This window comes from Phaenicophaeus curvirostris, chromosome 19, assembly GCF_032191515.1.
Source record: "Phaenicophaeus curvirostris isolate KB17595 chromosome 19, BPBGC_Pcur_1.0, whole genome shotgun sequence".
In the NCBI taxonomy this organism is placed as follows: Eukaryota; Metazoa; Chordata; class Aves; order Cuculiformes; family Cuculidae; genus Phaenicophaeus; species Phaenicophaeus curvirostris.
Window position 1 is genome coordinate 14,350,158 of NC_091410.1, and position 24,288 is coordinate 14,374,445.

General features: G+C 57.9%; 2 protein-coding genes across 5 annotated transcripts; one reads left to right on the forward strand and one right to left on the reverse strand.

Annotated features, from left to right (window-relative positions):
• The first annotated feature begins 77 nt into the window (after positions 1-77).
• OTOP2 (otopetrin 2) lies at positions 78-23,453 on the forward strand. The gene is made up of 8 exons (XM_069872666.1): positions 78-173; positions 17,077-17,268; positions 17,888-18,325; positions 18,891-19,027; positions 19,653-19,711; positions 20,363-20,496; positions 20,937-21,826; positions 22,978-23,453. Exons 3-8 carry the CDS (start codon positions 17,920-17,922, stop codon positions 23,146-23,148), a joined length of 1,797 nt encoding a protein of 598 aa, XP_069728767.1. The 5' UTR covers positions 78-173; positions 17,077-17,268; positions 17,888-17,919; the 3' UTR covers positions 23,149-23,453.
• On the reverse strand, positions 5,905-22,145 carry USH1G (USH1 protein network component sans). 4 transcript variants are annotated; one of them, XM_069872682.1, is made up of 3 exons: positions 14,298-14,619; positions 7,185-8,426; positions 5,905-6,475 (listed from the first exon to the last, which is right to left on the reverse strand). In XM_069872682.1, the coding sequence occupies exons 1-3, from the start codon at positions 14,459-14,461 to the stop codon at positions 6,472-6,474; spliced, it is 1,410 nt and encodes a 469-aa protein (XP_069728783.1). In that variant the 5' UTR covers positions 14,462-14,619; the 3' UTR covers positions 5,905-6,471. The 4 variants fall into 4 exon arrangements, with proteins under 4 accessions (XP_069728783.1, XP_069728784.1, XP_069728785.1 ...); XM_069872683.1 differs by lacking the exons at positions 5,905-6,475; positions 14,298-14,619 and adding exons at positions 21,634-21,808; positions 21,971-22,145 and having other exon boundaries at positions 6,675-8,426; XM_069872684.1 differs by lacking the exons at positions 5,905-6,475; positions 14,298-14,619 and adding exons at positions 21,634-21,834; positions 21,971-22,145 and having other exon boundaries at positions 6,675-8,426.
• Positions 23,454-24,288: the final 835 nt, after the last annotated feature.

The window sequence follows — 24,288 nt, forward strand, 5'->3', positions numbered from 1 at the left end:
TCGACCGAGCAAGGTCTCGCCCTGTTGCCCGCTTCACCCCCGGCACCCCGAGCCGGCGATGCCGCCCCAGCCCCGCGCCTCGCTGCGCCCCTGAGGGGACGCCCAGCCGCTCGTCCCTCGCCGCGGCCCCAAACGCGCCCACGGCAGAGCCAGCAAGGCGGTGATGGAGCAAGGTCAGTGAAACAGGTTTCTCCTCCTGGGTTCCTCAAGCAAAGCGTCCTTCCCCGCACGGGCTGGGGAGCTGCAGGCTTGTTGACAGCGGCTCTCGTTAGCTCAGTAATTGAGTGGGGCCGAGGTCTGGGCTCCGGAGGCAGAGGCTGCGATGGGGCCACAGCCACCCCGAGCATCTCCATGTCCCTCCGTGGGTAGGTGACCGAGCTGCTCGGCCTTCTGTGGCCTCACAGGAGCCCCTGGAGCCCTCTCCCAAATAGCAGCGGGGCCAAGGCAGCTGAAATAACAGGCGTTGGCGAGGGAGCTCTGGGGTTTGGGGTCAGCAGCCCTGCCTGACGCGGGTCTGGAGCCACCCTGGGTGCTGGGACGCAGCCGAGCCGCCGGTGCCAGGCTCAGGGGTGTTTGTGGCTGTGGAGAAGGGCCAGGCTGGGGGTTAGCGCAGCAGAGGTCAAATGCAGCATCCAGGCGAGCTGGCATGGTCCTTTCCCTGCCCCTCTCAGGCCTTTTGCTGCCTCCCACGAGCCTCTGGGCAGCAGTGCCCGCGGCGCCACACGGGGCTGGGATTGCGGAGGGCAGCGGTGGCGACCGCGAGGCTAAACGCAGCTGGGGAGCGTGGGGACCGTGTCCTGGCGTGGCACGCGAGGGTCCCCGCTGCCACCTCGGGGTTTGGTGTGACACGGCCGTGCCAGCTGAGCTCTGCCGCTTCCCAGTGGTGGGAGGATGGGTCGGGAGCAAAGGGGTGCGGTGGCAGCGAGATCTGTCCCCAACACCTTCGGTGAGAGCGGAGCTTGTCCCTGGGCAAAAGCCCTGATGCACCTTCACCGGAGACCACGGGTTGCAGCCTCGCTGGGGAGGGGACCCCATGGAAATCTGTCCCCCAGTAGGGCTTGAATGTTTGAACAGTACTTACTGCCTGGATTTAGGTCGTTTCTGGGCTGGATCCCAGCCCTAATTGCAGTCCCAAGGTACGTTGGGTGGCCCAGCCTTTACCAGGGTGCTTCCCTCAGTGACAGCTGCCCTTGGTCCCACTGGGACCGTGGCTGGTGGCTCTGCTGGCTCTGGAGATCGCTGGAAAGCTGAAGCTTGGTGTCCTGCAACAGGAAAACACAGTCGTGATCAGAATGTGTTGTAAAAGATAAGGATCAGGGAGCAGGAGCAGTGGGAAGGCTGTCCCTTGGGCTCTGAAAAAGCAGGAGGCTGGGAGGGAGAGAAAGCCGGGATTGCCGCCTGCTCTTGGCGTCGCCCTGCGCTGGCACGGAGGGCTCTGCCGTCCGCAGGGCAGGCGGTGCCATCAAATCCTACGGAAACGTAGTTCCCCACAGCTTTGGTGTCTCCATCAGGGCACGACCCCATCCTCACCGCTGGCTTCAGGGCTGTGCCAGAGCGAACCAGGGCCAGGGTGTTGTGGGGAGCAGGGATGTTCAGCAGCTGGGATGGAGATGAGGTGGTGCCCGTGCTCGAAGGGCACCTGATCAGCATTGTTGGTGCCCAGTGGGACAAATCCAGACTAACACCCGACTTGAGCACAGCCACATCTTCACCCCAGCTGCGTCTTCCCTCAGCCTCAAGCCCCCGCTACGAGCCCTTCAATCCCTCCCTTTCTCCGTGACATTGGGGCAGGAGCCCAGGAGAAGACATCTGGCTTTTTCAGCTCCAGGTGACCCCGTAGCTCCCCTCTTCAGCCCCTCTTTGCGGGCTCTGGGGAGTCTTGCAGTGGGGTAATTCCTCGCGTGCTTCTACAGACACGGCTGCACACCCTGCTGAGGCTGGAAGAGATCATTGCAGCCACAACCCCGCAATTACCGAGCAAACCCGCGCTCTGACCCCGTGCAGAGCCCCACGGGAGGCACTGCCCCGCTCTGCCCAGCACCCAGCTGGGGATTCCTCCTCAGCCCCCAGGAGGGAGCATCTCCCTGCCCCGCAGCTGCTCTGCCCCAGCTCTGCCCCGGGGATGCTCAGTGCCATCTGCGGGTGCGTCCTCGTCCTCCTCCGGCCACCCTGGTGGAGACAAAGCTGGGTGATAGGTACCACAACGACAGCTACCGGCGAGCTCTGACACTTGGTGGCAGAATCCACAGCATCACCTGGCAGTTTAAGACCATTTAAGAATTACGTGAAGCAACCATAGAAAATAACTCCCCCTGCTCATACCAAAGCCAGCGTTAAAAGAAAATGACTTCCCACTTCTCCTGCTTTCCTGACCAGCTCCACGCTCTCTCTCGGGGAGGACACACTGAGCTGTGGCCACAACACTGCCCTTTGTGGCACTTTGGTGTTAGGAAGGGCCATGGAGGGGCCCAAAATCCATAGCGAAGCCCCTAGGAGGCAATGCCGTGTCGGTGCCACGTCCAGCCCCGCTCTCGGCTACTGGGCAGTGGCCGGGGGCACCGCGCGAGGCACAGCAGAGCCGGGCGTGCCGTGGGTGCTTCGTGTGGAGCCCCTTCCCGCTTGTCTCCGTGCGTCACAGCCGCCCGGTCAGGAAGTGAATCCCCGGCGGGATGGGCAGGAAATAGTTAAGCAAGCGCTGTGCCCGGCTGGCCTGGCAGGTCCCGACCCCAGAGCCACCCGCGGGGTGGGCACCGTGCCCGTCGCCAGTGGGGATGGAGAGCAGGAGCGCTGAGCAGGGCTGAGGACTGGGGAATCCAGCCCAGCAGAGACGCCTCCTCGCAGCCCCGTCTGCCCATGGAACCCACGCAACGTCCTCTCCCGGTTCACAGAATCATAGAATCACCAGGTTGGAAAAGACCCACTGGATCATCGAGTCCAACCATTCCCATCAATCACTAAACCATGTCCCTTAGCACCTCGTCCACCCGTGCCTTAAACCCCTCCAGGGCAGGTGACTCAACCCCCTCCCTGGGCAGCCTCTGCCAGGGCCCAATGACCCTTTCCGGGAAATATTTTTTACCCTGGGGGAGCTTGAGGCCATTCCCTCTCGTCCTGTCCCCTGTCACTTGGGAGAAGAGGCCAGCTCCCTCCTCTCCACAACCTCCTTTCGGGTAGTTGCAGAGAGCAATGAGGCCTCCCCTCAGCCTCCTCTTCTCCAGGCTAAACACCCCCAGCTCTCTCAGCCGTTCTTCTTGTTCTCCAGCCCCTTCACCAGCTTCGTTGCTCTTCTCTGGACTCTCTCCAGAGCCTCAACATCCTTCTTGTGGTGAGGGGCCCAGAACTGACCCCAGGATTTGAGGAGCGGTCTCACCAGTGCCGAGGCCAGAGGGAGAAGAACCTCCCTGGCCCTGCTGGCCACGCCGGGTCTGATCCAAGCCAAGATGCCATTGGCCTTCTTGGCCGCCTGGGCCCCTGCTGGCTCATGTTCAGTTGCTGTCAGGGTTGGGGTTCGGGCCAGACTGCGGGCGCAGCCCCTCACTCTGCGCCCCACGCGGCTCCTCTCGCGCTGTCGGGCGCTGCGGTTACGTGGCCGAGCTCAGCCCAGGGACTGGTTTGGCTTGGCCGAGCGATTCACCACTGGCAGCAGCACAGGGGGCGTTGGCGTTGGTGACTCGGGGCGTTAAGGGGTGACCACATCCAGGGTCACGGTGTCCCTGCCGGGAGATGCTGCTGCCCCGGTGCCGGCTGCGCCGCGGGCAGGGCGGGAGGCCGGGGTTTGCTCGCTGGCAGCGCCGGCTCGGGGAAACCTGCCGCCTGGCTGGGTTTCTGTTTGGGAGGGTATTTAAGGGTGTTCTCCAGGGTGTGCCAGCCGTTGCCTCCACCCTGCTTTCATAAACAAGCTCCTCTCCGAAAGGAGCTTGTTGTTCTCAGCTGTGGAGCAGATACAATTAGCCCTGGCGAGGTTCCCCTGCGCAGGCCAGGCTGGCGATGGGCAGGGAGGTGATGGGGACAGCCACGTCCCCTCCCCACGCCGGGGCCAGCAGAGCCCGGCTCCATCGCACGCCGCGCGGGACGCAGCAGCCCCGTCAGCCGCCCCAAGAGGCATTTCTGGGCTCGGTCTCAGCTGCCCAGAGCCACGTCCCATGGCACTCAGGTACCATCATGTCACAAGCCTTTTTAATGGCTCGTCAGAGGAAGAACAAGATGGGAGAAGGGATCTCTGCCTTGATGAGCCCCATATCAGCAGCTGCTCGGGTGTTCCTCAGCAAAATGCAAAGTTAGGGAGTGTGCAAACCCCAAACACCCACCACATCCCAGTGCTCGGTACCTGAAAAGCTCCAGTAGGACCCGAGCCAATTGATCCACTGCTCCTTGTCGCCTGCTGGGATAAACTGGTCCCCACGGCACCGGAGAGCCAGGGCAAAGCGCTTCCCTCCCGCGCCCAGCACGATCCCAGAGGCACGATTCATCCCCGAGGGAGCCAGAGCTGGTTTGTGGGGGGCAGCTGGTGCTCCAGAGCAGGGCAGAGGGCTCGGAAGGAGTCACACATGTGCTGGAGGTGAACTGAGCCACCGGAGCCTCACCTGGCGTCGGCCCTTCGATTATGGGCTCTGTGTCCATCCTTGTGCCCATGGCCAGGGGATCCCATCCTGCTCTCCCAGGCGCGGTCCCGGCAGATGGAGCTGTGACACTAGGGAGCCCAGACACGGCTCCTCTGCTGGGACAGGAGCCCTGGGCTCTGGAGAGACCAGAGAACTCCACACTGGGGCCACAGCTGTGCAACCTCCACGGGAATGTGCTGACTCGGCACCTCTGAGCTCACCCTTTTGCCTGGAAATCAAGCCAAGAGTTATGCAGAACTTATCATTGCAAATATAAAAGCCCTTGTAGCTTCAAAAACGCTTTTTAAAGCTCCTCCTCTGTTTGCACCTGCACACCAGCATCCTCCTTTCTATGAGCCGAACCTTAACCTTTCCGTGGGTCTGTAAGCACCTAGTGGTGTTCAGCCGACGCTGGAGCATCTCTGTGTGCAGCGACACGGCACCTGGCTGGGACTTGAGACCCCACACCACTCCCAGTGGGGTCTCCCTCCACTTCCCGGAGCAGCGGGACAGAGAACCAACTCGCAAAAGGCAACCCCCACCCCCAGCACACAGCGGGCACAAACGGGCAGGGAGCTTCGCACTAAACAAATCCCCATCCCGAACCAGCAAAACCACCACCTCCACAGCTCTGAAGGGACAAGCGTGGTCCAGATCCCAGCCGGACCTGAGCTGAGCACACACGAGCTGCCAGGAGTCACCGTGTTCAGGTCATTCCTCACCATTTGCATCCTCCAGATAAGGCTGGATCGGCAGTACCAGTGACAACGTGCGGCATCTCTCTGATCGAGTGGCTTGCGTTACAGCCCCAGCAGGCGCCCTGCCAGCGCCCCGTGGCGAGGGGCTGGGGGCTCTGTCCTGTTAGGCTACAGGATCGGGGAGGGCACAGCTCCCCATCCCACCTCTGCATCCCAGAAACTCCTTCTGCCAGGAGCTGCCCGTCGATCAGGTCTGTAAAACGGTGCCACGGAGCCAACGGCTCGGAAAACCAGTGCACCGGTCAGCGAGCACTGCCCAAAGCACAGACCTACTGTGGCAAACAACCGCTGCGGATTGGAGCTGAGCACTAGCGCATCGGGGTGCTTGAAGAGGCTCTGGGCTGCAGCTTGGTGCTGCGCTCGGCCCTGGGAAGCGAAAGGCCAGGACCTTCGCACACAAACCGCTTGAGCAGGTCAGTGCCCTGGAGACACAGGGCAGAAACGCTGCCTCCCGGGGAGGGACAACCACCAACCACCAACACATTCTGAACATCACCCCCATTTCAGATCGTTGCGCTCTAGACAGCACAGAACAGACACACGGAGACGCTAAACACCTGCTGGCAAACGCCAGGGCTTGCACGTCTCAACCTGACCAACCCCAAAACAAAGCAACCAAAACTGCCTTCCAAATCCACAGCATCAACCCCTGCACCAGAGCAGCCAGGATCCAGGAGAGAGGCCAGGACTCCCCATCCCCTGCTCTTCCAACCCAACCCCCAAATCAACCACTTGCTCAGGAAAGCATGGGTATAATCCTTTATTTTGGGTCCCCTGGAAAATACCATCACGTATCTCCTCCTGTTCATGGCTTCGTGTGGTCCCTCAGGCTGCGACAGCAGCGTCCGAGCCAGCTGGGCAGCGCTCTGGTTCCTCCAGCGAGCGGGTGACGTGGTCCCTTCGAGGCTGCAGCTGCCTGATCCGATCTCAGCCGCGGTTCCGCGCGTCGCACAGACAGGGAGCAGAGCGAGGGAGCAGGAGGGCAGCCCGGAGGGAGCCGTGGGGATGGCTGTGGCTTTCAGCTGCTCCAGGAAGTGTCTGGCTTGTGTTTTCTGGCAACTTAGAACTGGGTTTGTTTCTTGATCATTAAAAAAAAAAGGCGGCTGCTGCTGCTATCTGCAAAGGGAAAGAGAAAAACCTGTGAGCACCTTGGGGAGCCAGGACTGAGCTGCACTGAGAGCCTGCAAACCCAGCAAGAAGCACTCAGAGAGTTGGAGGCTGGGGAGCCCAACCACCACAGGGCATCGGGTGTCAGTGGAGGTGACAGCAGGAGACCCACACAAACACCTTCCCACGGCAGCACACGGTCCTTGAACCAAACCCACCAAACCCTGGAAACACCACGAACCAGCAACAGCACCAACCCAGAGGTGCAATCGCCAAGGGTCTGAGCAGGATCTCAAGCATTCGGGGAAGGATTCCAAATACCACCGGGCACTGCCGTCACCCTGCTCCCACCAGGAATTGCAGCTCATTTCCTAACACCTTCCAGAGGTGAAGAGTCAAGACAAGCCCAAGTGTGGCTGAAAATCTCAGCTACAGGGACTCGGCAGTCAGACCACAGAGCAGTTTGTGTTCACATGGGTTATGAAACAAAACAAGGGCTCCACGTCCTGCCCAGCCACATCAGGGCTGTTGAGTAATGAACTCACACTATTGCCACCTCTCCAAACTCTCATCGTTTCCACACGAGCAGGAATTTGCCCACACACAGAAGCACTGAGGTTACCTGGACTTCCAAGCAGGTTGAAAACCAGACCTTACATTATCCACATCTCCACCTGCTGAAGGGTTTAATCGTTCAGAGGCCCCATCTCCTACTTACAGTTCAGTGTCTACAATGACATCTGGCTTCTCCAGAGTTTGCCGTCTCCTCTGGATGGCATCCACAATCTTTTTCCTTGGGCCCAATGGGATATTGATGCTCTTGAGGTCATGGTCTGAACATAGCATGAGGGCCTCCAAATCAATCTTTTCCTTTTTCAAGACGGAGATGAACTCAAACATGTGCAGGGAAGCCAGAAAAGTCTCCAAGGGGCTGGTGTCTGGTTCGTCATCGTCATCTAAGCCCAGCTCCACCTCGTCCCAGGGTAGCTCCTCCGCGTTCCTCTCCTGCAGGCTGTTGGCACTGCCAATGCTATCGTTGAGACTTGGCGAGCGCTGCAGGCGGCTCCGCAGTTTGACACCTACCCCATCGGCGTTGTCTTCGCCCAGCGTTCCAGCGTCCTCCCGGCCGATCCCGAACAGCCCGCTGCTGACGTAGTTGCGCCGGAACACCATGGTGCCCAGCCCAGGGCGGTTGAACAAGGAGTCGTGGCCAGAGTCGGTGCTGACTTCCGAGTGGGCCGAGTCCATGTGCAAACCCGGGTCACTTATGGCACGGGAGACGGTGTCTTCATCCGTGAGGAACATGTCTCTGATATTGCGCCGAGTCCACTCCTTGGGGCTGGCGTACGTGCCCTGCTTCACAAACATGACGTCGTTCCCCAGCTGCAGGCCAGACAGAGACCTCACACTTTTCCTGCCGTCCTCATAGATCTTGAACGTCCCATCCACCTGCTTCTTCTTCTCCAGCTTCTTTTGTATTTTCGTCTTTCCCTTGGCTGTGCCGTGGATGGTGGCTTGTGAGTATGGCAGGGACGTCACCATGGACATGTGTTGGAACTTCTTGCTTAAGGTGCTACTTGAATAGCTGGAGAAGCTCATGGTATCCGAATTATCCGACATCTCCTTTCTGTACTGCTTCTCCATTCGCTTGTGGTGCTTCTTCTGCAGCTTCACACAGTCCTTAATCCTCCTCTCCGCATCCCGAAAGGCCTTGTCCTTCAGTTTGCTCACCAGCTTGGGGTTGAGGCTGCTCTGCTTGGCAGCAATCGAGTCCAGGTAGCGCACACACTCCATGTGCCCCTTCATGGCTGCCATGTCCAGCGGGGTGTGGTAGTCGTTGTCCAGGCACCAGATGTTGGCCCCGAAAGAGATGAGGAAGGAAAGGCAGTTCAGGTGACCGTTGGCTGCTGCCAGGTGGAGAGGGGTGTTCCCCCAGATATCGCATTTGTCTGGATCTCCCCTAGACAGCAAGAAAAACAGCGGATTAGCGCGCAGGAACGGCTGAGAGACTCTACTGAGATAGTCCTAGTTGTGCGGGACCAAATTAGCACATGGACTGTTTCATCCTCAAAATATGAAGCTACCCACCTCCAGCCCCACAGCTTAGTTTTCAGGGGATCTTCTGCACCGATGTGGAATGACACGCCTGACACACAGGGCTGCAGTAAGTCCCATGACTTGAATCCAGCTCGCAGGAGACACAGGTTCCTGCATCAAACCAGCTCTTGGAGGGAGGCAAGCCAGGTTCTGAACAGCCCAGGGCTGAGCTATGGGGCTGATCGCAGCCCAGACCATAAACTTGTTATAAAATTTCAAACCTCAAACATCACTTTAAATTCTAGTCAGATTCTATGGACAAATCTTGCCTCCCTTCAGATTTTGTGGAGAGACACCCCAAACCCCCTGTCTACCCCTCACACGGAGCAGCTGCTGCCCCTTCCCACCCTCCTGTCCCTCAGGGCACCAGAGGCCACGCTCTCGTCGAGAACGAGAGCAAAGTCGCTGGCCTTGGCCCCGGGGACGGGGTTTTTGGGGGGGCTGCTGTACCACGCTTGGTTTCGATTGCACGGCTTGAAGCGCATCAGCATTAGCACATCCTGAGAATCCAGTTTCAGAGAAAGTGAAGATTAGGTTTCTACGCTACTCAAGAGCTGGACACCCGACTAACGCCGTGAGCATCTCTCCTCACGCTGAGCCGGACGCTGCCCGGCAAACGGCTGGTGGGACGCAGCCACCTGCCCACGTCCCCTGCCCGCGGGGACAGGGCAGACGCAGAGCCCGGACCCAGGGGAAGCCTGTCCCGGCGTCCCTCTGCATTTGTGACCTGCTGAAACAGGAGAGAGTTCACAGCCCTGCTGGCACCAGCCCGTGCCCGAGCGCGTGCGCTATGCAGCCGGCAGCACTATCTGTCCACGCGGCGCGCTCCCTCTGGGAGAGACAAAGCCCTTTATTAAGGCTGAGCAGCTCCACCACCCTCAAGAGCAACTCGTTGCAAACCAAACCCTCTCCTTCTGCCGCGAGGACCTCAGCCCCAAGCCCAGGACTCCGGGGATGCGTCTGGAAGAGGACTCAGCAGGCGTTGGGCTGCGCGCTGCAGCCCTGCAAGGGGAAGAGTCTCGGTGACACCAGGAATCTGGAACCCGAACGCGCACGTCAGACCTTCAGCCCACAGTCACTTATGATTTAGAGCCCGTGTACGAGAGCTGGGAGCAGCAGAGCCCAGAACCCCCCCAGACCCCACGTGCTCTGCGCTTGTCTCACTCGAAAAGGTGTGAACACCAGTTCAGAAAAAGGCTGTGGAGATCACAGGTGAGGGACTTCTTTCCCCTGCCAGCATCACATCTTAGAATTACAGATTCATTAAGTTTGGAAAAGACTCCTACAGTAATCAAGTCCAATCTTCATCCCCACTGGCCGCGTGCAGGACCCAGTAAGAGCCTCCCCCAGCATCACCCAGCAACTTCTCCTGTCCCATGGGCAGGATCCCTGCTGCTGCCCTGCACGCAGCAGAGCCACCCGCGACCCTCATTGTTGGCAACCCTCAGGCTCCGCCGACACCTCAGCTCCGCGATACTGAAGGGAAACAAATCTGCAAGAGGCAGAAGCAACAAAGACAGCGTCCAGAGGTTAAACTGGAGCCTGTCTGGACCCAGAGCGTGAGCTCCCTGCCTGTACTCCCCAGGAGCTGCCCCAAGGCGCGCTCAGCTTTCCCCCTGTGGGCCCACCAGCTGCTTTCCACCCCTCGTGTATTTACACAAAACTTAATTAGAACGAACGTCAGGCTGCTGGCAAGCTCAGCAAGTCAGTCAAACGGTTCAAAACTGCATAAAGGCCAAAAAACCCCACAAACCCTGCAGGCTGCTGCGTGCAGGGCCTTCAGCATCTTTCATAGAGGCACGGAAAGGCTTCAGAGATGGGTGTTAGGGAGAATGGCAGGAGGCCACAGGGCAGAGGAGCCGTGAAGCCAGCAGGAGGAGAGCGGGGAGCTGCCAGTGCTCTGGCAATGCCGGGTTTGCAGGAGCAGTAACTTCCCATCCCTCGCCTCTCCCCTCATAGTGCCATGTCCAGGCTGGGAAATTCATGGGGAGGATAAATATTTGATGAGTTGCAAGAGAGGAGTGAATTATTGATGGAGCAGAATTAAAGAGCCAGTGAAACTGGAACTGCCGGGGCTGGCGGTGGGACTCCAGCGCGCCAAGGGTTGGTCGTTTGTTGGCGTTGGGCTCTCGAGGGGCACCACGGGGGTCCCAACATGGACCTCGACTCGTGATTCGAGCAGTGACTTAGCAGCGGGCTCACCAGGAATAACTGTGCTCCCCGAGCTGAGCGTGTGGCTGCTTGTTCCACAAAGTCCATCGCAGAGCCCATCCTCGTGTCTCTCTGTGACTGGGGTGGCAAAAAGCAGAGCCAGGGAGGTCTGTGGGGATTCACTGGGGCGAACGTCAACTTTGCTCATGCTTTTCGCCACCTCAGAGAGCCAGTGAGGGGAAAGAGGAACCAACCCAGCTTTCTCTGGTTGTTTCCGCTATCTAGAAACAAAGGTATTAGAGCAAAATTAGATCTCTGGGTCCCTTTGCCCCATAAATGCCTGCCGCAGGCGCTAAAAATGCATCAGAAGGAAAGAAGAACGGTGACTTGCAAAGTAGAGGTGTTTGATTCAGCACAGATAATAATCATGAGGCCCTCCCTCTGGCAGGTGCCGGTCCCAGCAGAACTTCACCTCCAGGGTGCTGCGCACGGGGAGATGCTGACTGCAGGGTCCACTAAGCGGGAACCTATTTTAATAACAGGTGTGAGGCGCAGCGCTTCTGGACTTCAAAGCGTCTCCAAGTGCTGAGTCAACTCTGGTAATAATCATTATTGAAAACACTGTTAATTGAGCCCCTTAGGTGGACACACGCACCTCTTGAGTCACTGCGTTTGCACCATGAGACGCACACTCACTCCCTTCCTGCTGGTTTTTCCCCCTCTGCTTCTCCCGTCGGATCCCAATTAGGCAGGGAATCCACCGGCACTTACACATGCCCTTCCCTGGCCACACGCGTGAAGTTCCTCTGATAGCAACGGGCTGGCTCACCCCCTGCTCAAGGGTGTGCGGGAAGGATCAGGCCCTCGCACCGGGAGCCAGCTGGGGGCACAGCACCCTCAGCTCCCATGAAACATTTTTGGGTAAAAGAAGAGGAAAAATAATTTAGGGCTTGAGGAAAAACCAACCAGCTTCAGCGTGGTCAGTCAGGGCAATGGCCCAAGCAAAGCCCCAAAGAAAAGATGAGATTTTGGAGCCAGAGCAGAGCCTTGGCTCCTGCATCACGAGCCTTTTCCAGGTGGGGTCAAGGATTCAGCTTTTCTCCAAGTCCAGATCCCCCAAAACCCAGCACCAGATGCTCAGGGTTAGGTTCATCTCAAGGCTCCCACACCAGCAAAAAGCCAGGTGAGCAGTTTTTGCCACCAGTGATCGGTGCCACCGGCCTGGGGATGCGTCTGCCCGCTGGCGCCTCACCGTGCCCCGCGCTCACGCTGCCTCCGAGCAGCCACCTCAGGTGCCAGCAGCCAGGAAGCTGCGACAGCCTCTCCACCCTGCTCCTTCCCCACCCTGGCAGGTCATCGCCCGGGGGAAGGTCTCCGCCACGGCCACCCTGCTCCTGGCACCCGCGCGGCGAGCAGAGGATGCACATCACCTCACGTGCTGCAACCTCGGCTGCAACCCTGCCCCGGCCGGGGTGATGCAACCCCCTCCAGCAGCCTGGCTGATGTCAGGAGCCACCTCGTCCCTCCAGCCCGCTGCCGTTAACAACCAAAGCATCCGTGGCCCCCGTTTCCGTCAGAAGGGAAACTGAGGCACGCCTCCGGCTGACAAAGCTGCCTGCGGGCCTGCCTGGCAGAAGGATGCACCCTCGCCTCTCCACTGGTCCACCCCAAGGCAAAGAAGGTCCTGGATGTCCCCAGCCAAGGTCCTCGTAGTCCTGGTTAACTGGAGCTGGACTGATGCCCGCCGCTGCCACAGCAGTTCCTAACGAACCACGCTGAAGAATTACTGCCTCTGAAAAGCTGCACTAGTAAATGCCAGTTAGACCGCTCTTTCCCAGCCATCGCGTTAATTGAGTTTGCTTCCCTCACTGGAGCCCAGCCAGGAGGAAGAAAAAGACTGTTTGTATCGCAAACAAGAAGGATGAGCCACCGCTGCTCCCTCCATCCCCACGCCTCGCTCCGTTCCCATGCACAGGGAGCCCCGCGGCACAGACCCAGCGCAGCTCTTAGGGACAGAGCAGTGAGCCTGCTCCATGACCCCTTCTCTGCCAGCTGGGATGACAAATTTCCCTCAAGGATCTTCTAAGGGATTTATTATCCTTTCTTTCCACCTCCCCATTTCAGAGGTGTTGCTGCCTCCACACTGCGCCGAGTGCGGCACGGAGCCTTGGCCGAGCTCCGCGTGGTCCTGGGTGAGGACCCGGCACCCGGAGATGAATGCACGGATGCAAACGCGTCCTGCAGCCCCACAGACACACGCGTTGTTCCACCATCCATCACCTAAAGGGCACTGGGCTTTCACCAGGCTATTTTCCCTGTCAGGAACAAATACATATTAGGCTGTTAATTAAACAGCAGCCAAGCTGCACTCGGATGTGACTGAGCCCACAAGGACCTTTTAATGCAATGTGAATCTCTAAAAGAGGCCCCTCCATGGAAGAGCCGCCCTCGGCTTTGGGGAGAGGCAGAAGCTGCTGGTCTGGACACACGGACATGCAGCGTGTCCTGTGAGGGAGCCAGGAGATAGAACATTAGAAAGAGACACAAAGTCAGCCTGAAAGGCCACGCTGTGGGTGAACACCCCTCCAGAAAGGTGTGGGGTAGGACGGGACCTCCAAGCCCATCCAGTCTCACCCCTGCCAAGGATCAGGGGCTCCCAGCCCCATCCAACCTGGCCTTGAACCCCTCCAGGGATGGGGCAGCCACCCCTGCTCTGGCTATCAAAGAAACCTTGAAACTATTTCTAACTTCAGGGTCTCATCCCTGCAGGAAAGCCAGGGAGGGGCTCTATGGAGGAGCACAAGAGAACCCCGTCTGTGCAGGAACAGGCAAGGCAGCTCTCTCCTGAGCACAGACCTCCTTGTGCATTTCCCCCAGCTCCAAGATGCCAATCTCTCCAGCCCAGCAAGTCCCCTCAGTCCCCCTCCTTCCTCTCCCCGCCAGCCACGTCCCTGGAGCCAGAGATGCTCAGGTTTGGCAGCTTGGGGTGAGGTACCAGGACACATCAGCATCGAGCAGCCCCCACGGGGGTGACTGGGCTTAAAGAAATCTGTTCTTGGGGCATCGCTCCTGCGCGCCCTGGTCTCCAGGGGCTCTCCAGGCTGCCCAGGAGTCACAACACTGGGACCTTGCTTTAGGTGAACCAGACAAGTGTCACGTCTCGCCAGCTGGCACCACACACACCTCTCTGTGAGCATTTCTGGGGGCAGAAGGAGCAGGTATTTCCTCTGCTCCCTCATTTCAAAGGGCTTTGGTCGCGGCAGTGACCCAGCGTGCTACACCTCAGCCCTGCCTCACAGGACCTGGCAGCCAAAGCGCTCACAGGGGCGCGAGGGGGACCCTGCTCCCCGAGTCACGGCGTGGCTGTAGGCTCAGAGGAGCTGGGAAAACAGAGCGGTTAGCAGGAGCGTTGGATTAGACTCCGAGCACCATCAAGCAGCGGGGAGGATGGGGTCGGTGGTGTCACGGACAGAAGCCACCGCTCTGCGGGCTCTGGCACCCGCACCGAGCACAGGGAAAGGGAAAGGTGGGCTCTGAGCTGCTCTGTCCCCGAGAGCAGCCCCGAGCGACCGCCAAGGCTCACCCTCTGCTGACAATGAGGCGCAGGGCATCCAGGTTGCCGTGGTAGGCGGCCCACAGGGTCGGGGTCATGCCATCCTCGTCCGGAGAGTTCAGGTCCTTCTTGGTGGCTTCCTTCAGGAGGTCCAAGTAGCCATCCCGGGCCGCTCGGTGGTACTGGTCGTTCATGGTGCGGGGAGGCCCCTGGGCAAGCGCATGGGGGCTCAGAGGATGGACATGGACGCGAGGAAGGGGGAGCAGCCGGCAGGGCCCCGCTTGCCTGGCGCAGCGTCGCGCTCGCAAAGACACCTGAGAAGTCCTGGCTGGGGAGGCAGGAGCTCCTCCAAGCCCAGTGGCGCAGGCTGGGTCCTAAGCATCCTCCGGCCGCAGCAAACCCTTCACACCCCAGCTCCACGGCAATTAAAAGCTCCAATTAAGCCGCTTGGCCGCCTCGCGCTCGGCCAAGAGCTGTGGGCACAGGGTCAAGGCAGAGACAGCTCGACAGGGCTGCCCGACGCCCCTTGCTGCATCGACCCACCTGTGGTTGATGGGCTGATGGACTCAAGCCCCTCTGCGTCCTCTCGTGCGGGTATAAAGATTCCGGTATCGCGTGTTTGCTGGGGCAAGCGGCCGCTTGCCCCAGCAAACACGCGATACCGGAATCTTTATACCCGCACGAGAGGACGCAGCACCGTGGGAGCAGAGGGATGTCCTTCAACTACCCCACCTGTGCCCACGGGTCTCAGTTTTCTCGGGATCTGCACCACAACAGGCACCCACGCGAACCCAAAGGAACTCGTACTGGCTGGAAAAATCCCCTTCCTCGCCCCCCTTCCCTCTTGGGAGGCCAAACCCCCCTCAAACAAAGCCCCCTCCTGCCCGTAGCTCAGCCATGAGGGGCAGCGCGTGGCCTCCAGGGTCTTTCGAGGGACACCAAATTCCCCCTAGGGATGTGCATGTCCCCAGGAAACACCTCCAGCTCTGGATTCTCGGTTTCTGTGCACCCTCTGCCGTCCACACCCAGTGGGGAATCGCATCCCTTGGGCCAAGCAGTCCCACAGGAGGGATTTCTCCTCTCCAGTGCGTGTCCTGGCCGTGGGGATGGAGATCTCCAAGCTGGACCCTGGCTCGGCCCCCAGAACCGTGGGGCAGACGGGGTTTGGAGAAGGGAAAGGCAAACCCAGCCAACGGGGAGAAAAGGGAGTGGGAAAATGGGGAAAGACTGGAGGCAACAGTGGAGAGGGCTGGAAGGGAAAAAGCAGAGGGAAGGGAAATAGGAGAACAGCTTGATTTGTGAGCAAAGAGATGCCCCAAGGCAGCAGGGTGGCCAAAAAGCAGCGTCCAGTGTGCTGTGGTGATTAACCCCCAGGTGACCGACACGGAGACACTATCCCAGCTGCCCGGGGATGTCTCTGGGGGTACCGTGGGCAGGAAGGTCCAATCCCACGGGGTTTGCTCCCCTCGGCACATTCATCCTCCAGGATGCGGCTGACAGCGAGGTATTTGTGGCTGGGATCCTTCCAGGTGGAAAGCAGCGCAGTAACGTCTGCAATTCATTACCAAAGGCATTTAATGATTCTTGTATGATTACTAATTAAGCTTGTTCTGCTGCGGGGCCCGGGAGCGCTGCCCAAGGCAGGAAAGGCTCTCCCTCTGTTGTTGGCTGTAAAGGAAAAAGAGGGAGGATAAATCAGTGTGTTTAGCGCAGGGGGACTTTGAACCGCCGGCTTCTGCAAAAGATCTCGGTTATCAGCCCAGATTCACCTGGCAGGGTCTGGGCTTCCCTGGGAAAGGAGGCTGGGAGAAGGTGAACCACTCACCCAGGGGACGCCCGAGGCAGCCGGCGGGCGGCAGCACAGGAGTGACCCAGGAAGGTGTCCCAGGGCTGCACAGAGATCCCAGGGCTCTCCTTCTCCATCCCACGGAGCTCAGGCTGGTGCTGGCCCTGTGGAGCTGCAAGAAGGAGCACAGTGGTGAGAGGGCAGCAACGGGACCAGCAAACAGCTCCATCGCCAGGCTGGTGGCAGGGACAGAGAACCATGGAACAGTTTGGGTTGGAAGGGACCTTAGAGCCCTCCTGGTTCCAACCCCTTGCCGTGAGCAGGGAAACCTCCTGCTGGATCAGGGGCTCCAAGCCTTGTGTCTGCAAGAGGTGTCTCCATGGAGGAATAACCCTTGCCCCCATCTCCCCCACCGACATCACCCCAGAGATCTTGCGCAAGCTCTCCCCTCACCGGTCAAGCACTCGGATCCCATCCTCGCTGCGGTTTGTGACGTGACTTTCTCTTTGAAAGGAGAGAAGTTAAGCTCCTGAGGGCCAGAGAAACGCGACCCCACCCTGAGAAGCCAAAGTCTGTGCGTCAGCGGAGGGGAACATGGGTTCCAGCCCCCAAATCCTGCTCTGTTCTAGCTCTAACCCTTCCTCATTGTTGCCGCCGCAGGTGGGAAAGGACCGAGCTGAACAGACACAAATGCAAACGTCTTCCTTGTCCTCAAAAACATTCCAGGCACAGAGCACAGTGATGGGAATAGAACCGGGTGAGGCTCAGTATTTATTGTGTTCAGTTACGCAGAAAGCCAAGCCCAAAACCATCAGCAAAAAACTTCATCACCTAAACCATCTTCTCTCAAGGGAAGAGATCTCGTGCACGCAGGGAGATGGGTTTGACGGGTGGCTCCGCTCCATGGTGAGCGTGACCCTGCGACCGAGCGGTCCGTGCCATGCTGAGCGGTGCTGTCACCTCATGTCCTCCCGGGTAAATAACCCTTATCTCTTCATCTCTCTCCTGCTTCCCCAAAAGCAGCTATTGCACAAAATGGATCACATGAGTTTCCCTGAGAAGCCCATGAAGCACCGCTGTCGGCTCCGGACATGGTATAAATCACCGAGACATCCCAGCGGGTATAAATTCTTCTGCTGACCAAGCTGCAGCAACAGGGAAACTTCTGAGGCAGCCTGGCAAGAGCAGAGATTGGGATTCCAGGCAGCAAACCAGGTTGGTGGGACAGCTTTGTTTGAATGTCCAATTTGCTTTGCTTTGGGTCTTTCACTGGGGATCCCCAGGTCCCAAGCTGGGCACAGGCAAAGGGTTTAGAAGGAGCAACAGTGGAAATAGCTCACAAGCTTCTTGCAGGAACTGCTATAAGCCGTGCTGAGATGTTCCAGAGGCTCCCAGGGCTTTCTTACCTTGCCAAGGCCCAGTCCCTGGTCAGGAAATACGGCATTTTCTCAGAATGGTTGGTGGTTGACATTTAGAAATCAAACCACATTGGCCATTTGCCCCCGGATATTTGATCCTGTGGGTGCTTTGCTGGTGCTTTTTCATCATCTTGCATCAATAAACACCTAAACATTGTGTGACGAATTGTCACGCTTCACTAACCTGAACGAGGATCTCCCCAAGCACAAGCATCTTGAGCAAGAGCACAGCCTACAGGGAACCGGGAAGAGAAAGGCTGAAAATGAGCTCACCCCTCTTTTTGTGGTCCTTGTCTCAGCCTTCCCCATTCCTCTGACACGTCCTCTCCTCCTCCTCACGCGTCCTGCTCTGGTCCAGCCCTGGACTATTCACAATGAAGTGACATCTCTCACTCACCGGGCTCTCCTCCCAACAGCGCGAACCCTCAGCTGAGGCATCGGCTGCACCATGAGCGAGGAGCCCGCGCGGAAGGACAGCAAGAGCAGACCCCCCGGCTCCAGCATGGGCTGCGGACAGAAGGATGACAAAAGCAGCCTGGCTTCAAGCCAGAGAGCATCTTTCAGCCACCAGCCTCACCAGCCCAGCTCCACTCCTGCCTCCAAGGAGGTGTGGAAGAAGGGCGGCCGCATGTTCTCCGTCCTGCTGGCCGTGCACTTGGCCCTGCTGGCCTGCACGCTGGTGAGCAGCGGGGCTTTCGAGAAGATTGCCGTGCACGACTACGATGTCTTCTTTCTGCTGACTGTCATGATGCTGATAGTCATCGTATGGATCATCTTCTACCTCGCGGGCACCGCCCGGAGCCCCGATGCCATCCTCTGCAAGGACTCCCACGCGGGGCCCATCTGGCTGAGAGGTAGGAGCTCTGGGTGCCTGGGGCTGGAGGGACAAGCAGAGCAGACAGTTCCTGTGGGCATCAGGTACTATAAATGTGACCAGCAGGGCGAGGGAGGGGATTCTGCCCCTCTGCTCTGCTCTGGGGAGACCTCACCTGGGGTCCTGCATCCAGTTCTGGAGTCCTCAGCACAGGAAGGACACGGAGCCATTGGAGCGAGGCCAGAGGAGGCCATGAAGATGATTCCAGGGCTGGAGAACCTCCTGTATGAGGACAGGCTGGGAGAGCTGGGGCTGATCAGCCTGGAGAAGAGAAGGCTCTGGGGAGACCTTAGAGCAGCCTCCAGGACTGAAAAGGGCTCCAGGAAAGCTGGGGAGGGACTGTTGATCAGGGAGTGCAGGGGTAGGAAGACAGGGAATGGTTTTCAGCTGAAAGAGGGGAGATTGAGATGAGATCTTGGGAAGAAAAGTTTGCTGTGAGGGTGGGGAGGCACCAGGAACAGCAACCGTTCCTCTCCCTCTCGTCTATCCACATTACCCTGTGCTCACACATCTGTCCAACCCCAGATGTTCTGGTTCCTCCACAGGAGGCCTGGTCCTGTTTGCCATTTTCAGCCTTGTCATGGATATATTCAAGATTGGATACTACTCCAGCTTCTACAGCTGCTTGTCTGCCATCAAAATCATCTACCCCATCGTGCAAGCAATATTCGTGGCCGTCCAGGTGAGGTTATTGTGCTTTGTGCTGGGGAAGGGTAGGAGCAGAGCTGCCAGTGGAAGGAGCTCTGATCTCACAGACATCGTCCAACTTCTCTGCAGCAAACGCAGCCCAGCTCAGCCACCACCCAGCCCACACCTTCTCCTTCCAGCAACTTCCAGCTGGGGCAACTCACTTTAGGGCATCGTTTTAAAGTTGTTGCCACCCTGAGATGTTTTTGCTTACGCCAGGACGGTTCGTCTCAAGCTCTAAGCAGCCCCCACCAGCCAGGTCTCCTTTCCCATGAAGAGCAGAGAGGGAGGACGGCCAGGGCAGAACGAGCATCACAGTTTTAAGTGCCTACACAGAGGGACACCTGCTCTGGGACAACAAGAAGGATGGGGGAGGTTAAATAAGGGCAAGTCAGACAGGAACAGGGCAGAGCAATGGGTAGAGGAGCAGGAGGAGGAAAGGAAGAACACATCACACCCAGCAAATGGCCGGGATTATGGGCTGGCAGGCTGGAACCAGGGGGACCCAGTGAAGGACACTCCAGCTTGCTCTGTGCTGAGCAGGGAGATCCCCACTGCACACTCATGTGAGTCACTTCTTCCTTTGTTGGAAATAATGATTTCTTCTCTTGCTCCAACAGACGTATTTCCTGTGGATCTCTGCCAAAGACTGCGTCCACGTCCACCTGAACGTCACCAGGTGAGCACGGCTGCTCTCTGAATCCCACCAGCTCAGGAGACCAGAGACACTGCAACCCCCTGCACTCACACAGCTGAGACACAGCCAGGGGATAAATCCCTCCTCCCTTAATGCTGGCCAAAGCCAAACCTGCTGAGGCTCCAGACGGCCTCAGACTCCAGCTCAAGCAGCTGGGGTTTATGACCTCTGGGGCTTGCAGGGTTGGGATTCAATTCAAGAACCCAAGCACTACTCACAGCAGGTTAATATTAAATAAATAATTAGCATTAAATAGAATTATTCATAGCTGGATGTCACGTTCCTGGGGAAGACAGCAATGCAGTGAGCAAATCAACCTACAGCAAGATCTTGTCCTCTGGATCTACCAGGGACCAATCCAGACATATCAGTCTATTCGCTACTGAGAAGCTGTTCCAAACCCAACACGAGGAATGGGGCCTTGCTGATTCTCATGAGTCTGGACAAAAGAAAGGAAGAGAGCTAGAGCAGCGAAGCAAGGGTCAGGATTTCTAGCCTTGACCCCTGGAGTCCTTGCACCACTTCGGGCAGGCCCCACGGTCCCTCGGAGCACACGCGCGTCTGTAATATGATGGGAGCCATATGGCCTAGAGCCATTGCTTTAACCTCACAAACCTTCTCCTCCTTCTGCAGGTGCGGCTTGATGCTGACACTGACCACAAACCTGGCGGTGTGGATGTCGGCGGTGACGGATGAGTCCGTCCACAAAGCGCATTCAAAGTTGAAGAAGAACGTGACAGAGGAAATCTTCAGGTGGCTCCTGAAAGGTAACCTGCCCCTCTGGGAAGCCATCTGGTCCAGGGAGAGGGCCCACAAGGTAGAATCTGTTCTGCAAGTCAGGCTGAATCCCTTTTGAGAAGGTCTATCTAGCGCTGGAGGTTCCTTCCACAGAGCTATACGTTATAAGCCAGGTCTCAATGTTTATTTCTTAACCTGTATCACAGAGGGTTCAGAAAGGTGGAAGATCCTGTTCAAATGGGATGGGAATGGAGAGGGGAAGGAAAAGACCAATTTGACCTCCCACTAGGCTTCTTCAGAGAGAACGTGAGCACCAGAAAGCTGAGGTTGAAGTGTCCCTGTTCTCAAAGTGGTCATGTATTCTTCTGTCCTTGGTCTTGTATTTCTCACCCAGTCCTTAAGGGCTGCTAACGAGTGCTGGCTCGTTGTTTCAACACCACAGCACTCATGTGTTTCTATCTTGTTTCAGCGGGCATGAGGAGTAGCTCAGCTGAAGAATGCAATTGCAACAGCCAAATCTGCCAGGTCTTCAAGAACGGCTACTTCTGGCTGTACCCCTTTAACATTGAGTACAGCCTCTTTGCCTCTGCCATGGTCTACGTCATGTGGAAGAACGTTGGACGCTTCATAGACCACCACTCCCACCACATTCACCGCCTGAAGTTCAGGCTCTTCCGAAGGACCTTCTTTGTAGGCATCGTGTTGGGCCTCATCGTTCTGGTGAGTGGTTTGGGAGTCCTTATTCTTTATGAGGTGCAGGTAAATTCTAGCACTGAATCCAGCAAGAAGAACCAAGCACTCACCATGTACTACGTCTTCAACATTGTTTGTCTGAGCCTGATGTCCCTCGTCTGCATTGGTGGCTCTGTCATCTACCGGTTTGACAAGAGAGACATGGATCGGCACAAGAACCCAACCAGGACACTGGACGTGGCTCTGCTGATGGGAGCAGCCTTGGGGCAGTACGCGATTTCTTACTACTCCATCGTGGCCATTGTAGCCAGCACACCAAGGGACGCTATCAGCGCGCTCAACCTCACCTACGCCCTCCTCATGATTGCTCAGCACACCTTCCAGAACATCTTCATCATTGAAGGCCTTCATCGGCAGCCCCCCAAGGAAGACCACAAGCACGATTCTCACCAGAAAGGTCTCTATGGCCTCACCTTTGTCAACATCAATGCGGTGTCCCTCCGCGTGCCCGATGGCAGCAGCTCCGTGGCGCCCAGCCCTGCCTCTGGCGCTGAGGCCATCCCTCCTTCGGACCTCGTGCGGTCCCTCACCGTCCCCAAGAAGATGAACTGGAGGAGGAAGTTCTTAAGGGAGATCTCCATGTTCCTCCTGCTGAGCAATATCATAGTGAGTATCTGCAGAAAGGCGAGTTTGTCAGGGTGGGGAGAGGGAGGCAAGTGCACAGGAGAAGGGTCTGTGAGGGACCGGACACGGCTGATGCCAAAACAGCCCTTTCCGTGCCTCCTGCGTGCAGGGAGCACACATACTTACACTTGCACCTGCCGAGAGCTGCGATTCCCTTCTCACTTCAAAGCAAGAGCAACTGCCCTGGAGTTAGAGAGGTTTTAGGCTACCCCAACAGAAGCCGTCGCTCATCACCAGAACATCAGACAACAGCACTGATGGGTAAAAGCGAATCGCTTCCAATGTCTGTTTTAACAGATGTGTAGAATAGCTCACTGAAAGCAATAAAAATACATTAAACCCTTCTTCCCTCACCCCCCCAGAGAAAGGGAGTTAAGTGACAAATACCTGGGGCGAGGTCTGGGTTTCCTTGAGAAACAGCAGCACGGCTCTTCTCGACGCCCTGGCCAAACCCAGAGCCCAGGTGCTGTCAGGAGGAACGGTTGGACTCGATGATCCGGTGGGTCTCTTCCAACCTGGTTATTCTGTGATTCTGTGAACCGCTCGCTGACAACTTCAGCCGTGGAATCCACTTCACGAGCACCAGGGGACTGCAGGTCCCTGCAAAGGAAACGTAGGCTTAGGGCTGCACCTCCCAGAAGCCAGGCACGCGTCGTGTCTCCAGAGACCCTCCCAGTCCCCAGCTGGTGAGGCACGTCGTGTCCTCAAGCTGATTTTACACAGCGGCTCACAAAGAAGGGGCTGACAACCCCAGTGCAACTGGGTACTGATGCCAGCTGGCTTCACACACAACGGAGCCTGAGGAGACCGCGCTGCTCCTGGCTCGGCCCTGCCCACGCTTGCTCCATCCAGAGGCTGAACAGGCCGGGTTCGTGCTAACATACAACACCCTCCGGTTCTTCCCTGGAGAGTCCTCCAGCCCATGGTTCAAGCCCGTCTTTGAGCATGAACCGAAAGCAGGCTTAGGGTACAACACGAGATGATACTTAATCTTAACGCAAACAGAGGCTCCTGGCGCTGGTCCCGGGCTCAGAAGGCCGCTCCTTTCCCACCTCTGGGTGGCTGTGATTGCAGGCGCCTACCTTGCCGCGCACCCTTCTCACCGCGCTGTTCTTCTCCCGTTTCCTCCCCAGCTCTGGATCGTGCCGGCGTTCGGCGCCCGGCCCCAGTTCGACAACGACACCGAACTGAACTTCTACGGCGACTCCATGTGGCCGGCGATCGTGGACATTTGCCTGCCCTTTGGGATCTTCTACCGCATGCACGCGGTGGCCAGTCTGCTGGAGGTCTACACCATGTCCTAACGAACTCCTGTAAGGAAGATGAGATCCTCCTCCACCCATCCATCTCCTCCTCCCCCCAGGGCTGGGAGGCCACCCGCGTGTCCCGGGGGGTTCCCAGCGCTGCCAAACCGCGTCCCCGTGCAGGGTTGGGGCGTTGACGAACCGCCAGTGAAGATCACCCAAACCTAGTCCGGATTTTATTTTCGCTACCCGTGTGCGGACGTGCACGTGTGTGCCCGAGGGTCTTAAAGCTTAAAAGAAAAAAAGATATAAAAAGAAAGGTGTCCAGAGTAGGATCACGGTAACCACCCTTGGGGCACACATCGACCCGCTGGGCACGAGGGGCTGGCGGCAGCGGGGAAGGCGAAGGAAGGGAATCGGGTATGGCCAGTCAGAAACCACTCCCCTGCAGAGATGTGAAAAACAACCCGGTGCCCACCGAAGGCTTTGGGGCCCGTTTTAATCCCTCCTCTCTGCATTGCCCGTTGGTCTCAGCCCTCTCGCCCCGGCCCCTGCTCTCTCCCTCCTCTCCGGGGAGGCACCGCGGCCGCCTCGGCGCTCGCCCCTCGCAGCCTCCCCTTCCCCAGGGGCTGGGCTGACCCTGCTACAGGATGCTCTAAGCACACTCTATATCCTAAATCAGGGCTCAAGACCCATAAAGTTCACATGGGCAATGCAGGCTGGGGAATGAGAAAGGGATTGGGGTTTCTTTTTTTTAAATACATAATGATTTTTTTAAATATATGAACATTCTTGTACGCGATGTTATTTATTGATTTTCCCTGTAACACTGGGCTGCTGGAGGACCTCCCATGCCCTGCAGCACAGAAATGGCTCCAAAGCCAGGGCTGATTTTCCCTGCCCTGGAGGGACCGTGTGCCGCTCACCCACAGAGGCACCACCCAGGCTTTCCCTGCGGACGCGTGTGCGGCTGCCCAAGGGAAAGAAATAAATGGAAATCACCATCCTGGGGATGGAGCGATGCGATTTTCCACCTGACAGGCTGGGCTCCTGCCTTTCCAACCACCTCTCCCCAGACCAGCAGGGATTGGAGCCCCTGCTTGGTCCCACCCCAGCCCACCAGCAGCTCTTTGAGGAGGGTGGAGGGGTGAAATCCCGCGATTGCCCCTGTCCCGCAGGACTGGACGGCGCTGACCCTGC